The sequence below is a fragment of the Aulonocara stuartgranti genome (genome assembly GCF_965226115.1).
Source record: "Aulonocara stuartgranti genome assembly, chromosome: 13".
NCBI classification, from domain to species: domain Eukaryota; kingdom Metazoa; phylum Chordata; class Actinopteri; order Cichliformes; family Cichlidae; genus Aulonocara; species Aulonocara stuartgranti.
In genome coordinates, this window is record NC_138949.1 from 813,852 (window position 1) to 828,902 (window position 15,051).

The 15,051-nt window shown below is 39.9% G+C and overlaps 1 protein-coding gene across 1 annotated transcript in view; it reads left to right on the forward strand.

Moving 5' to 3' along the window:
• Positions 1-15,051, forward strand: part of LOC309720189 (neurotrypsin) — a 28,074-nt gene that overhangs the window by 348 nt on the left and 12,675 nt on the right. Inside the window, exons 2-5 of the mRNA XM_082556850.1 lie at positions 2,783-2,822; positions 4,118-4,360; positions 10,605-10,740; positions 14,795-14,970. Coding sequence (XP_082412976.1) covers positions 2,783-2,822; positions 4,118-4,360; positions 10,605-10,740; positions 14,795-14,970 — 595 coding nt within the window. The remainder of the gene's footprint in view (positions 1-2,782; positions 2,823-4,117; positions 4,361-10,604; positions 10,741-14,794; positions 14,971-15,051) is intronic.

Sequence of the window (15,051 nt, forward strand, 5' to 3'; positions counted from 1 at the left end):
CACGCTCAGCCTATATAAAGCCGTCTTTGTCGCGGAACACATTGTGTCAAGTACCGGGACACTGGTCTGTGCCATGCTGAGTTTAAACTGTTTGTATGCGCTCATCGCTTTCCGTCACACTTACATTAAGAACAAATCAAAACAAAGGCAGAGATAAATACCGTATTTATTTTAATAGCTCGCTGGCAAATTTCCAGATGTCTGTTGCACTATTACTGGAACTCGCTGCCTCCATTTTCGCCTGATATTTCTATAGTGCTTCGTATCAACTCTTAGAATTGGTAATGACATATCAGTTTATTTATTTATTTATTTGACTGTTCATGAAACTGCAAGACCTGTTAAATAATAGCAAAAAACTCAGTAGTGCCGTCACAAGCAGGTTTTTCTCAAAACATCAATAGTTAGACCGATAGTCACAAACGGTGGTCCAACGTAGGCTGAAGACTTTCTCACTCGTGCCCTTTTTTAAATTAAGAGCGAATTTTAAACCAGACCTAGATATCCAAATGTGGAGGGAATGTAGAGATCCGTTTCCAAACATGATTTTCACCTCAGTTTTTTTCCTACAGGCCTTAGATTATACCTGATTGTACAGATGGCAAGTTGCCTGTTCCAAGGATTCAGACATGACTTGAACATCGAGTAACAAGCACCCCTCTGCCCTCTGGTAAAGAACAGCAGGGAAATGAAATTGGTTAGAAATGCGTTTAAATATTTTGAAGAGTTAATGATCTATTTTCACAAAGTGAATAACATGAAGCACTTTTTGGAGGATATTGTTTTACTGACCACCCACTTTAACAGCAACACATTTAAGCCCATTCTAATGTGCTATAGTTCACAGAAAACCATTATCAACGCAGCTTCCTTCTTTGTTGGCGATTGGTCAGTGTGCTTCATAATGTAAGCAGGTCAAAGTCTACACTTTTATTTGTGTCACATCACTGCAGATAAGTGTGAATGCTTCAGAGCCTTTAAGGAAATTCCTCTGAATATCTCAAAGGGATCTCTTCAAACCATACAATCCATTTAAAAGAAGCTAATGGAAAGAAACTTTACAATATTCTCTCCTTCTTATGGAAAAAAAGATGAAGTATTTGGGGGCCCTGTGGGGGCCCTCTGGCCACAAGCACTTTTTACATTTGCTACTAGTGGGGCCAAGTTTTTGTCTAGTAGAAAGACACGACAGGCAAGGTTGAACAATAAAATAACTGGAGGGAGAAATATTTATTTTTTAATTTAATCTTCATATTATTTTTTCTGTTCCTCCTTTTAATAATGTATACTTTGTATACTTTATTATCCCGTAGGAAATTACTCCTCTGCATTTAAAACATTCACTGAGTAGAGCAGTGGGCAGCCACCAGTCCAGCGCCCGGGGAGCAGTGTGTAGAGATGGTACCTTGCTCAGGGGTAGCCGTTTGGTGGATTTGAACCCCGACCCTCTGATCATGGGGCGAACACTCTACCTACTGCTGCTAAATTCTGACAAAACAGAATATTTTCTGAGCCCTGAAAAGCTTAGAAATATGGTATCTAAGCAGATGCTTACTCTGGATGGCATTACCTTGGCCTCCAGTAACGCTGTGAGGAACCTTGGAGTCATTTTTGACCAGGACATGTCCTTCAATGCACATATTAAACAAATATGTAAGACTGCGTTCTTCCATTTGTGCAACATCTCTAAAGTTAGAAATATCCTGTCTCAGAGTGACGCTGAAAAACTAGTTCATGCATTTATTACTTCCAGGCTGGACGACTGTAATTCATTATTATCAGGAAGTCCTAAAAACTCCCTGAAAAGCCTTCAGCTGATCCAAAATGCTGCAGCAAGAGTCCTGACAGGGACTAGAAAGAGAGCAGATTTCTCCTGTTTTGGCTTCCTGTTAAATCCAGAATTCAAAATCCTGCTCCTCACATACAAGGTCTTAAATAATCAGGCCCCATCTTATCTTAATGACCTTGTAGTACCATATCACCCTATTAGAGCACTTCGCTCTCGCTCTGCAGGCCTACTTGTTGTTCCTAGAGTATTTAAAAGTAGAATGGGAGGCAGAGCCTTCAGTTTTCAGGCCCCTCTTCTGTGGAACCAGCTTCCAGTTTGGATTCAGGAGACAGACACTATCTCTACTTTCAAGATTAGGCTTCAAACTTTCCTTTTTGCTAAAGCATATAGTTAGGGCTGGACCAGGTGACCCTGAATCCTCTCTTAGTCACGTTGCAATTGGCTCAGGGTGGTAAGGGTTATACTGTACTTCTTCATGCACCTTTTTTCACTCACTGGGTGTTTATACACCACACGGCTGTGGCAGATGGCTGCCTCTTCCCGAGCCTGGTTATGCTGGAGATTTGTTTCTGTTAAAAGGAGGTTTTTCTTTCCCACTGTCACGAGCACTTGCTCATATGGGGTCATAGAATTGTCGGGGTTTTCTCTTCGTTATTGCAGTCATGTTGGTGACCTGTTACTAATTTAATTCACCTAATTATAATTAGGTGAATTCAATTAGATAACTATAGTTGCAAAATGTTCCTAAACAGACATCCCAGACTTCTTCTCAACATTTTTCAGTGTTTTGTTATGAATTAAAATATTGCTTTATCAGCTTTTTAAAAAAATGAACTACATCTACATTTGACACAGTAAGCCAGCCTTTATGGTTGTATGATATTTCATTATAATATAATAATAGAACATTTAGTTTTGTTAAAATCTGTATTTCTTGTTGCTCTGTAATTCCTATTCACATTGCGTTCCACGGGGTTTGTGTTTCTTTAACAGATTTCTCAATGGACGCACTTCAATGTAGTTCAGAGTGCAGGTAAGTTATTTTCTGTATTTGGTCTTTGAGATCCAGCTGGAGGGGAACGAAGCTCCATGTGCTAAGCACTATATGTACATACCTGTCAGTGCAGCAAGTATCAGTGAAATCAGTGAATAAATAAGTAATTTTGTCAGATAAGGAAAACATTTTAGGTGAGCAATGTTTTGCCAGTGCTGAGGAATAGTCCTAGACTTGGGTTGAGTAAATCAGGGTGTGGAAAAGCTGCAGATTGCTGGGGAGTGCCTTCCTCACATTGTTGGCCATGGCATCAGTGTTAAGCTACCAGCTTGATATATATTTCCCTTTCATAGAAGTCCAGAAGCAAATTATTATTGAAGTCTCTCATCTCAGGAATTGCAACAACTGTCATTTTATATCTAACCTAAGCTTCGTATCTAAAATCCTGGAGTCGTTTCGCAGGTTTGTGCTCAGTTGTCTGGCAAAAAGCTTTATGAACAATTCCAGTCTGATTTCGTCTTCACAGAATAGAACGAGCCTTGATAGAAATCACTATCGTGTATTCCTTATGTCACCTGACTTCAGTTTGGGTCTTATGTCTAAGAAATGTTACATACACAACAGTGATAAAAACAAAGAAAAGTAAAAATGAGGTAAGTTAAAGAAGAGTAAGGCTGACAAGAGAAAAATAATCATGGTATATATCCTATAAATACTACACCACAAAAAGCAAAATAGATGGCATTCACAGGATGGGAGCTTGAGTCTGCTCAGCATCACTGTTGGTCCTCCAGTCCAGTCGGTCATTCAGGTGATTGTAACAATAGTAATAGGAATAATTTTTATTAGATGCATTTGATCGCAGCCAAAACATGAAAATAATAATAAATGTTTCACTTTCTTACGTTGCATAAACAGAGCACTTTGCAACTTATCACAAAAACCAGCTATGAGACAGTTGGGAACGAGTAAATAAATAACTAAACACAACCAAAGTTAGGGTACAACAGTAGCTCTCATAGTCAGACTCCTCAGCAAGACGGCGGCAGCAGAGAAGCCACTCCCCTTTATTCCAGATGTTTCATCTACATGTTGGAATTAGTGTCTTTTTATCACACGTGCTCTGTTTGTGCTGAAGTAATGTTTACACTGAGTGAAGGCTTACTATTTACAATCATTTTTCTATTTATTTAACCTCGTCTCTCTCATCTTTTTAACATCTTGAAATGCTCTGTATAAAGAACCATTTGTGTTTGTATAAAATGAAAAGTTTGTATGGAATGTGACTTTATTAACATGTTGTCTCACTGACGGATGATTGTCTGTGTCTGCAGTGCTGCTGTCCTGTTCAGAGGGTCTCACTAAACTGGGCCACTATAATGGCTCGGTTTCTCACACAGACGCAGGCTCCCCATGCTTAAAGTGGACTAACTTCCCAGACTACATGCAGCAGTATCCAAACCGAGGCCTGGGAGACCATAACTTCTGCCGAAACCCAGACAGAGAAACCAAACCGTGGTGCTTCTTCCGAAAGACCTCTGGAGCCATTGGATGGGCTTATTGTGATTGTCATCAAGGTGAATTAAGGGTGGGCAGCAGGTGTCTGAAGATGGCATGTAGTCTAAAACACCTTAAGTGGTCAGAAAGTGATCAGATTGCTCTACAGGGAGTGCAGAATTATTAGGCAAGTTGTATTTGTGAGGAATAATGTTATTATTGAACAACAACCATGTTCTCAATGAACCCAAAAAACTCATTAATATCAAAGCTGAATGTTTGTGGAAGTAGTTTTTAGTTTGTTTTTAGTTTTAGCTATTTTAGGGGGATATCTGTGTGTGCAGGTGACTATTACTGTGCATAATTATTAGGCAACTTAACAAAAAACAAATATATACCCATTTCAATTATTTATTTTTACCAGTGACACCAATATAACATCTCCACATTCACAAATATACATTTCTGACATTCAAAAACAAAACAAAAACAAATCAGCGACCAATATAGCCACCTTTCTTTGCAAGGACACTCAAAAGCCTGCCATCCATGGATCCTGTCAGTGTTTTGATCTGTTCACCATCAACATTGCGTGCAGCAGCAACCACAGCCTCCCAGACACTGTTCAGAGAGGTGTACTGTTTTCCCTCCTTGTAAATCTCACATTTGATGATGGACCACAGGTTCTCAATGGGGTTCAGATCAGGTGAACAAGGAGGCCATGTCATTAGTTTTTCTTCTTTTATACCCTTTCTTGCAGCCACGCTGTGGAGTACTTGGACGCGTGTGATGGAGCATTGTCCTGCATGAAAATCATGTTTTTCTTGAAGGATGCAGACTTCTTCCTGTACCACTGCTTGAAGAAGGTGTCTTCCAGAAACTGGCAGTAGGACTGGGAGTTGAGCTTGACTCCACCCTCAACCCGAAAAGGCCCCACAAGCTCATCTTTGATGATACCAGCCCAAACCAGTACTCCACCTCCACCTTGCTGGCGTCTGAGTGGGACTGGAGCTCTCTGCCCTTTACCAATCCAGCCACGGGCCCATCCATCTGGCCCATCAAGACTCACTCTCATTTCATCAGTCCATAAAACCTTAGAAAAACCAGTCTTGAGATATTTCTTGGCCCAGTCTTGACGTTTCAGCTTGTGTGTCTTGTTCAGTGGTGGTCGTCTTTCAGCCTTTCTTACCTTGGCCATGTCTCTGAGTATTGCACACCTTGTGCTTTTGGGCACTCCAGTGATGTTGCAGCTCTGAAATATGGCCAAACTGGTGGCAAGTGGCATCTTGGCAGCTGCACGCTTGACTTTTCTCAGTTCATGGGCAGTTATTTTGCTCCTTGGTTTTTCCACACGCTTCTTGCGACCCTGTTGACTATTTTGAATGAAACGCTTGATTGTTCGATGATCACGCTTCAGAAGCTTTGCAATTTTGAGACTGCTGCATCCCTCTGCAAGATATCACTCACTATTTTTGACTTTTCTGAGCCTGTCAAGTCCTTCTTTTGACCCATTTTGCCAAAGGAAAGGACGTTGCCTAATAATTATGCACACCTGATATAGGGTGTTGATGTCATTAGACCACACCCCTTCTCATTACAGAGATGCACATCACCTAATATATGGAACGCCAGGACTGCCATAATGAATTAATTAAATACACCATTAAATAATTAATTAAATGTGGCAATAATTAATTAAAATTGGAATTAATTAATTAAATAAATAGTTATGACACATGTAATTAATTAATTATTGACACATTTAATTAATTATTTATATATTTCACATTTTAATTAATTATTGACACATTTCATTAATTATTTATTGACACATTTAATTAATTATTTAATGATATATTTATTTATTTCATTTTGGCAGTCCTGGCGCCTGGCTCTCGTCATGAAATAATTTTATCTGTCAGCCTCACCCATCAAACTCAGGGGGCGGGGTTAACGCTGCCCATGCAGCTTCTCTAACATTTGATTGGTTGCCGTGCAAAGTAAGTCAAAACAGGTCGATCCTAGATAATCGATTGCTTGTGTAGACTTGGGGCAGCCAGGTATCCCAGAATGCAGATCAAATCACAGGCAGCAATGGTGGTGGTGTAGTTTTAAAATACCCGTTTTTCTGTCACCAGCTACACTTTTAACAGTGTTTTAGCCGCGAGTGTCGCGCCGTATGTCTGGTCAGGTTGTCAACATAGAACATGTTTGCAAAAGTGCTCAGATGTTTTCAGAGATTTCACTAGCTCTGCTAACAGTTAGCATGCAGAGTGCACCGAGGGGGTTACGTTAACCGGTTTGTTTACATATTCCACTCTCCGTGTTCCACATGTTGCATTCGCAGATTCTCATTTTCACCGAACGATCGTCTCTTTCCGCCTGGTCTTGTGTCTCTGTGCTTCTGTAACATAAAGAACGAGCTGACATTTTTCTCACGAAACCAGCGATCAGCTCAACAGACCCTCAGTTTACCTGCATGCATCCTCCTCCTCATCTGTCAGCTGTTTAACACCTGCTGCTAATTCAAGAAACACGCCTAGTTACCTGGTGATAGTCACAGTTTAACTGGGCAGCCGGTGCTCGATATAACGCAATGTCAGCGCATTTTTCTGCACAAGATAAGTAAATATAGTGTTTTCCCCGAGCGCAGAGCTGCTGGAGCTCGTTTCCTTACAGAGCACTTTATAGGCGAACAGCTTCATCAGCGGCTGATGTCCAATCACCAGCACACAGCTTTCAAACCTCAGCTGAGTTTTAGCTCTCAGTGGTTAAACGCTGGACTTCATTCACTCAGGTTCTGTCTGTCGGGTCACGTTTACTTCGCTGTTTTATTTACAACTGAGCAAATCGGTTTGGCTGAGGTTAAAGTTATGTTTCATAACTGCATAGTTTCACAGACGTTTAATGGTTCACATGTGTTAGACTGAACTATCATCTAAATATCATCTGTTTTTTAATAGTTATTCAACTGTATTCTAAGCACCAGCTGTCTGTTAGAATGTGATTTTTTCTCTCTCTGTTGGCAGAGGTATAAAAATGCGCAGGAAAATCTGACATGCATGGCGAACTTCACCGACGATATTTAGGGAGGAATAAACACACATCAAACATAAATGAACCATTTGCCTGTCTCCATAATTGAGAGCATTTTCTCTTCTTATCTCAATACTCTCTCTCTCTCTCTTTTTTTTTTGCTTTTTCGGTCATGTTATGTTTACCTGTCAAAGGCTTGTTACAAACTATGAAACACATCGTGCAGACTTCTGGATGTTAGAAGAAAACTAATACTGCTCATGAATGAGACTAAAGGCAGGAAGGTGTCCTTTAAAACTAAACATGTTAATAGGACCTCCTTGTTTATATCATAGTTTATGATATAGCACGTGTATTTCAGTAATAGCCTGCTGAGGCCACTATACGTGCTGGCCTCATATCAAATGTGAAGGCAGACTGAGTCTATGTTTGACGTTTGTTTATATCTAATCTTCCTTTTCAAACATTTAAACAGCAGCGAGTCTGCAGCTGAGGGAACACAAACTCAGGTTTGCTCGTTTCTTGGATTCATTTGGTGATTTATTAAATGTATAACTGTTATTCTAATCTGCTGCTGAGTCTCTTACACTTTTCTTTATGCTGTATATTTTCACGTCTCTGGAATAGTTGGCAGTTAGATAGTCAGCTGGGAAACTTTGTGTTAACTCATGGAGCTGAGGATATCGTGGATATGCTGACCTCGCTGCGTGGTGTACAGAGCGAGGTCAGCATGATTAATATTCACAATAAAAATATTAGCCGAACATCATGAAGTCTGTATGTGTTTCACAGTGTCGAACAACCTTTGTACAGTTAAAGCCAGCAGTTACTACATGACGGAAACACCAACGTTATCTCTTTTATGTGTTTATACACAGGTCACGCTGATTACTGAACAAAAACCCAAAGATCAGATGTTAAACAGATTTATTTGCTCTCTCTCCTCCTTAAACATGTTTTTAATGTTAGTTATAATTCAGAATTGGCGACTGAAACACGTAGGACACATAAGAACATCAGGAAATAAAACACCGATAAATATAACCTCAGTAAAAGAAGTCAGCGGGGGTTATTACAGCTGTGTACCGGGGCCTGCGCTTTGTCGGTGGGATTGCTTGCGAGGCGAGCGGGTCTATCCCACGCTTTGCCGTGAGACTGGGCAGACATCTCCGAAATCATCGAAGCACTTTTGCAAAGAGGCTGTATCTTGACAAACCGACCAGACACATGAAGATTAAACCACTACATTCTCGGCTAAAAAAATATTAAAACGGTATTTGGTGACACACAAACAGGGTTTTTCAAAGCTCAGTTCTGTTAGCTTCTACATGCCGGTTGTTGTGTGCTAGAAACAATGGCCACCAGGCCTAAGCAATGGTTTTGACTCGATCAGCGTTAACCCCGCCCCCTGAGTTTGATGGGTGAGGCTGACAGATAAAATTATTTCATGACGAGAGCCAGGCGCCAGGACTGCCAAAATGAAATAAATAAATATATCATTAAATAATTAATTAAATGTGTCAATAATTAATGAAATGTGTCAATAATTAATTAAATGTGTCAATAATTAATTAATTAAATGTGTCAATAATTAATTAATTAAATGTGTCAATAATTAATTAATTAAATGTGTCAATAATTAATTAATTAAATGTGTCAATAATTAATTAATTAAATGTGTCAATAATTAATTAATTAAATGTGTCAATAATTAATTAATTAAATGTGTCAATAATTAATTAATTACATGTGTCATAACTATTTATTTAATTAATTAATTCCAATTTTAATTAATTATTGCCACATTTAATTAATTATTTAATGGTGTATTTAATTAATTCATTATGGCAGTCCTGGCATTCCATACTAATATGCTTAATTGGTAGTAGGCTTTCGAGCCTATACAGCTTGGAGTAAGACAACATGCATGAAGAGGATGATGTGGACAAAATACTCATTTGCCTAATAATTCTGCACTCCCTGTGTATATGGATGTGGGAGCGCTATGATGATGCACAACTGATTCCAATTATTTCAGTGATTATTCTTTTCCATCAGTTTATTTGTAGACAGTCTTAAAGGTAATAAAAGTATATTATGGGTATTAGGATGATGATTGTTTCAAGTTAGGTGTTGTGGGGAAACCAAACAAGGTGCCAACTCGTTGCAGCAGCAAAGGCACTCCATCCACCAAGGAAGCACAACTGATGACTCCTCTGAAACAGTGAACATTTTGGAGTCTGTAGATAAAAGACTGTTCTGATGCACACCTGTTGCTACTGGAAATTCTTCACAGTGAGTTTCAGGCTCTGTTTGGTTGGCTTGAGACAGCTGCTGTTGTGATTTGGTGCTTTAGAGATAAAATTGAATTGAACTCAGTGGTGTCCAGCCAGCAGCAGGTGAAAACACTCGCTGCAGAAAAGCAGTCTTCCAAGAGTTGGTGACATCCCTCACCAAGGGAATGACCTGCCTACTCTGCCTGAGTAGAAAATAAAAATAATTTAATAAAACTGTTATCCTTCTTCAGGCCCACAGTATGAGTAGTGTTTTCAAGCATCCAGGAGACGGTAAGGAGGCAGGCTTCAGCATCAGTGACCAGTTTCCCAAGGTGATCTTGGGCTATGTTATGTTCCAGAGCCAGAGAAAGTTAGTTGAAGAGGCTCCAGTGTGGACCCGAGGACCTGGTGTCCTGTCCTCAGCTTGTCCTGTCCTCTCACAGGGATGGCTGTTGCCTCTGGTTCTCTGGTTGTCTTTTGGGAGCCTCCCCGTCTGGGGCCTTTGTCATGTTGCGGCTGCAGTGGGCTTGCAGTTGTCATCAAGTTGTATGGCCTTAGGGCTTCAGTGCTTTTGGGGGCTGCAGATGGCCTGGGTGCATCCTGTATATGCATTCATTTCATTATCCCCTTGTAGATTCAATTTTGAAGCAAAAGCCTTTCTATGTCTTTCTGCGATTGTCTTTTTCCTTTTTAAGCATATTTACCTTTGCTCAAAGTGACAGGTTACAATTTAAGCGTTCCACACAGTCCACAGTTTCCTCTGAGTAGCTATGTTGTATCGTCATAGGTGCCAGTGACACTTCACTTTTGGTAGAATGATCAAACAGAATCAGAATCAGAATCAGAAACTTTATTGTCATTGTCATGAGAACAACGAAATTAAGAATGGTCCCCGATCATTGCATCATCCCATCAAACCACTGATTTCATAAAGATTCTTGTTTAAAATGATATTTTATTTTGTTATTATTGTACGAGTTCTGCTTGTTGAAGTTCTTCCTGATGTGTGTAGGTGCAGTCAGACTGGTGGGGGGTTCAGGCAACAGTGGCCGTCTGGAGGTGTATGTGAATAACAAGTGGGGCGCAGTATGTGACACACACTGGACTGACCGTGATGCCAGTGTCATATGCAGACAGCTTGGACTAAGGTAATGGCAGAGCTTTAATTTTAACCCAGCTGAGGAACACACACATGAGTAGCTGTGGCTCAAGTAGTAGAGTGAGGCATTTACTAATGTAATGTAGTTCCTGCTTCGGCAACATACAAAAAGATGGCAACAGAATCCTTTCAAGAACAGGTGACCACCAGAGTTTAAATGTATTACTGTGCTTGTGCAGAAAATGTGGTATTTAACTGTTATTATGTATGTCTTTTAATGTCTTTTCAGCTGCTTGTTAATGTAAATATAGATCAAAGATAAGACTATTAGCAAACCTATGAAATTAAAGGTTATTGCAAAGAAATCAAGCACTGTGCTTTTACCCTAGCATTTCTAAACTTGCTAGTTTTTATTATAGACCATGAATTATTTCTGTTGGCCGTGTTTGTCACTTGAGAAAGCATCATGCCAAAGGCTAAAGAAATTAGTTCATTATTATATTTTATAGTATCATCATGAAATTCACAGAACAAAACAAGTCTGGCAGAGGTAGGAAGCAACCATTTCAAAGACTCAGGCACTAAAACAGATGTGTCCAAAGACCCCAGAACTGCTGCCAAGACACTCGTGAATGATGTAGCCAAGTAGTTTTAAAGAAGATGATCACTGGAATGGACTGAGGCTGCAGACCAACAACAACTACACTTCTGCAGAAGAGACACCTTCAAGGACACCTGGACGAACACTATGCATATCTGTGGGGTGGCTGTAGCTCAGGTGGTCGAGCTGTCACCTGCTAGCTGGAAGGTTGTTGGTTCTACTCCAGCAGCATGCCAAATATCCTTGGGCAAGATACTAACCCCACGTTGCTCTCCGATGCATCCATCTGAGTGTGAATGTGTATGAATGTTAGTTAGATAGCACTAAAAAAAAACTAGATGAAATGAATGGGTGTGATTTGGAGAAGGAACGAGTTGCATAAAAGTGCTTTGAGTACTCAGAGTAGAAAAGTGCTAAGAACCAGTCTTAAAGGTAATATATATATATACATACATACTGTATATTAGGGGTGCAACGATACTCGTATCGATATTGAACCGTTCGATACAGTGCTTTCGGTTCGGTACGCATATGTATCGAACAATACAACATTTGTAATTTATTTTATCAACTTTTCTGCAGTGCAGCCTAGGCGGAGTAGTCGAACGCAGATTCACTGAGCACAGGGCAAGCTAGCGAGACAGAAGTTAAGCTGAAGGTAAGCGAGTCATGGACTAAAGTAAAACAGTATGTCAGATGTGCCACGCAATGCTCAATTACATGGGTGGGAGCTAGTGTGTTAGCGCAGTTAGCTCGTTAACGTGTTGGCCGTCCAGCCCCACGCACGGGGCGATCGGCGGTAGCTCGTTAACAGAGATTTGCCGTGTTGTGACGTTAACGTCATTTCAGATTAACGCTTACAGCACTAGTGGGAACACAACGAGTATGACTGCACATTTACTCCGACATCATCCTAGTGCAAAGACAAGTGGAAGCAGACAAAAACAACAAGCAGCATGCTACAAACTTTAGCCGAGTCATTTAGACAGCTGTTAGCACAGGATTCTCCTTATGGGCACCTGATATGTTTAATATGCTGCTGAGAATATAGCCCAGAAGAAGCGGATAGTATAGCTTTTACTTTGGAAAGAGCCATTTCTCTGTAATAAACTCTTTTCCAAAGATGAGTGATTCCTCAATCAGATAGATTTATTATTTTATGACTTTGTTGTTTCAGCAACATTAAATTTAAAAACTGTACCTTTGAGTTAAAGTATATATTTATAATTTTAATATATGACAAATTAAAAAAGCATGAACATTTTTTTGTATCGAAAAAATATCGAACCGTGACACCAAAGTATCGAACCGTGAATTTTGTGTATCGTTGCACCCCTAGTATATATACACATGTGGTTCTGATGAGACAAAACTAGAGCTCTTCGGGTACAGAGACAGAACCCAAAGAACAGTATCTCCACAACGAAACACGATGGTGGGAGTATTACGCTGTGCAGATACTTCGGTGTGTTTGAGGACTCTCATCATGAAGAAAGGAGGACACGCTGAGATCAGCTCTTAGCTGCAAAACTGGGTCTGGGGTCATCGCTTTGTCTCCCAACATGACGAGAGCCAAAACACACGGTGCTCCCGATGAAGAACAACCCGACAAGACCAACATGTTATCTAGTAAAAAGGACACACTGCTGACTATTAGGATCCGTTTGGTGATATTTATTTTTGTTTGTTGTTGTTTTTTAGAAATAATGTTGTTTCTGTGTTCAAAGTAAAAATAATGTAGGCATCCAAAATAAAAAAGGACAGTTGGAAAAGGTGTGTTAAAAATTCCTTGTTCTGGGAATATTTTACATTTGAATTTTGATATGAGGGAATTTTTTCCTCATCTTTATATAATCAGGCAGCAGATCTGTGCTTATGAGGATATTGCCTGCTAAATCGCAAAGGCAAGCATCGGAACGATGAAGAAAGGTGATTTAAGTGAACTTGAGCTCGGCGTGGTTGTTGGTGCTGCACAGGCTGGCAGTACTAGAGCTGAGTAATTATGAAAGTGCTGATCTCCTGGGCACAGAGAATGGCCCAAAAATAGAAACAAATCAGTGAGTGACTGTGTTCTGTACAAAATACCTTTTTGATGCCAGAGGTCAGAGGGCAATCACTACACTGTTTGAAGCTGATAGGAAGGCAACATTAGCTTAGTAGCTCAAATAACCACTACTTACTTAAGCCTTAAGGCAACCATTATTTTGATTTGGCCTTAAATAAATAGTACAGAATTGAACTGAAGAAGAGCACGACATGTCGAACCTTGGCCCACAGGTAATAGTAGTATACTACCTCCCGTCATCTAATACCCAGAAACTGGGGTTACAATTCACACACACTCAGCAGGAGAAGAGAAGACTAAAACATTGCAGTACTTTGGTCTCCATGGTCTCTAGATCTCTAACTGAGAAACTTCACGATGTGGTGGAATTGATAAATTGGACGACCAAAATCTGCAGCAGCTGCATGATGCTGTCATGTCGGTATCGACCCAAATCTCTAAGAAATGTTTCCAGCAATTTTGTGAATCAATGCTACAAAGAATTAAGGCAGTTCTCAACCAGTGAGACATGCCTGCATACCAAGACAGTGTGTACAAACACACTGGGACAAGTTGATGTTGCAGGTGATGTGAGGTCGAGAGGGACGGATGTCCCCGCTGGCCGCCCCTGTCATTACAGCTGAGAGGGAGTGGAAGGTCTTTAATGTGATTAAAATTGATCAGGGCTGAATCAGAGCTTTATAATAATAATGGGATTTTTTCTTAATCAGAGACAAATCAGAATATAAGTTTGATATGTTAAATGATAACATGATGTGAGTACATGATCCATCTTTAACCTGGTAGATTAGTGTGTGAATGCGTGTGAAGGAATGTGAGAAGATAAGAACTGTCCACATTTTAACTGAAGGAAGGCGTGTTAATGGTTGACCACAGAACCATAATTCATATGTGATTTTGTTGATAGTTGTTTATGGTTCATACTGATCAGAATATTATCAGGTGTATTAAAATGAGTATGTATAAGTTTAACACAGAATAAATTAGTAAATAAATCTATGTAATGATTCTAATCAGGCCTCACCGAGAGACAGTCTGACCTTGGTGTGTTTTACAGGGAGGGAGGGGTGACACTGGGCAGCCACTAATCTCAGAAAATGTCTTATAAAATATATGATTTCATAAAAATAAGCTGATATAATAATCTTCATGTGAGAATGTGCTAAAGACATATCTAGAATCTAGAATTACATAAACTCGATGAAACATGAATTATATCCATGTGTGGTTAATGTTCCAATATGCTATGTTAAGAATGACACAAAAGAAGAACATGCGCAGTTTAAACTTTGTGTTAAATCGTGTAAGTTAGAGAGAGGATGATAAGGTGTGGGTGATTAGATGTAAATAATGTGATTGGATGTCCCACTGTCAGATATATGCTGCCTGGATGATCGTTGAACTAAGAGTGTCTCTGTATATGTACTTTTCATGCAGTGAGATTGGTATAGCCCTACAGCATTCCTACTTTGGCCCCAGTCCCATCTTCCACTATGAGCGTCTAGGCTGCCGTGGTAACGAGAATTCCCTGCTAGAGTGCTGGAACAGGAAGTTTGCCACTGGAGACTGTAACCACGGAAACGAAGCAGGGGTGCTTTGTGCTGAACCTGAAGGTGAGATTTGTGACCTTACATCACAAACAAACTCAAAATTACAAAAAGAATTACAAAATTACTTTATTGTAATTTTGTAAG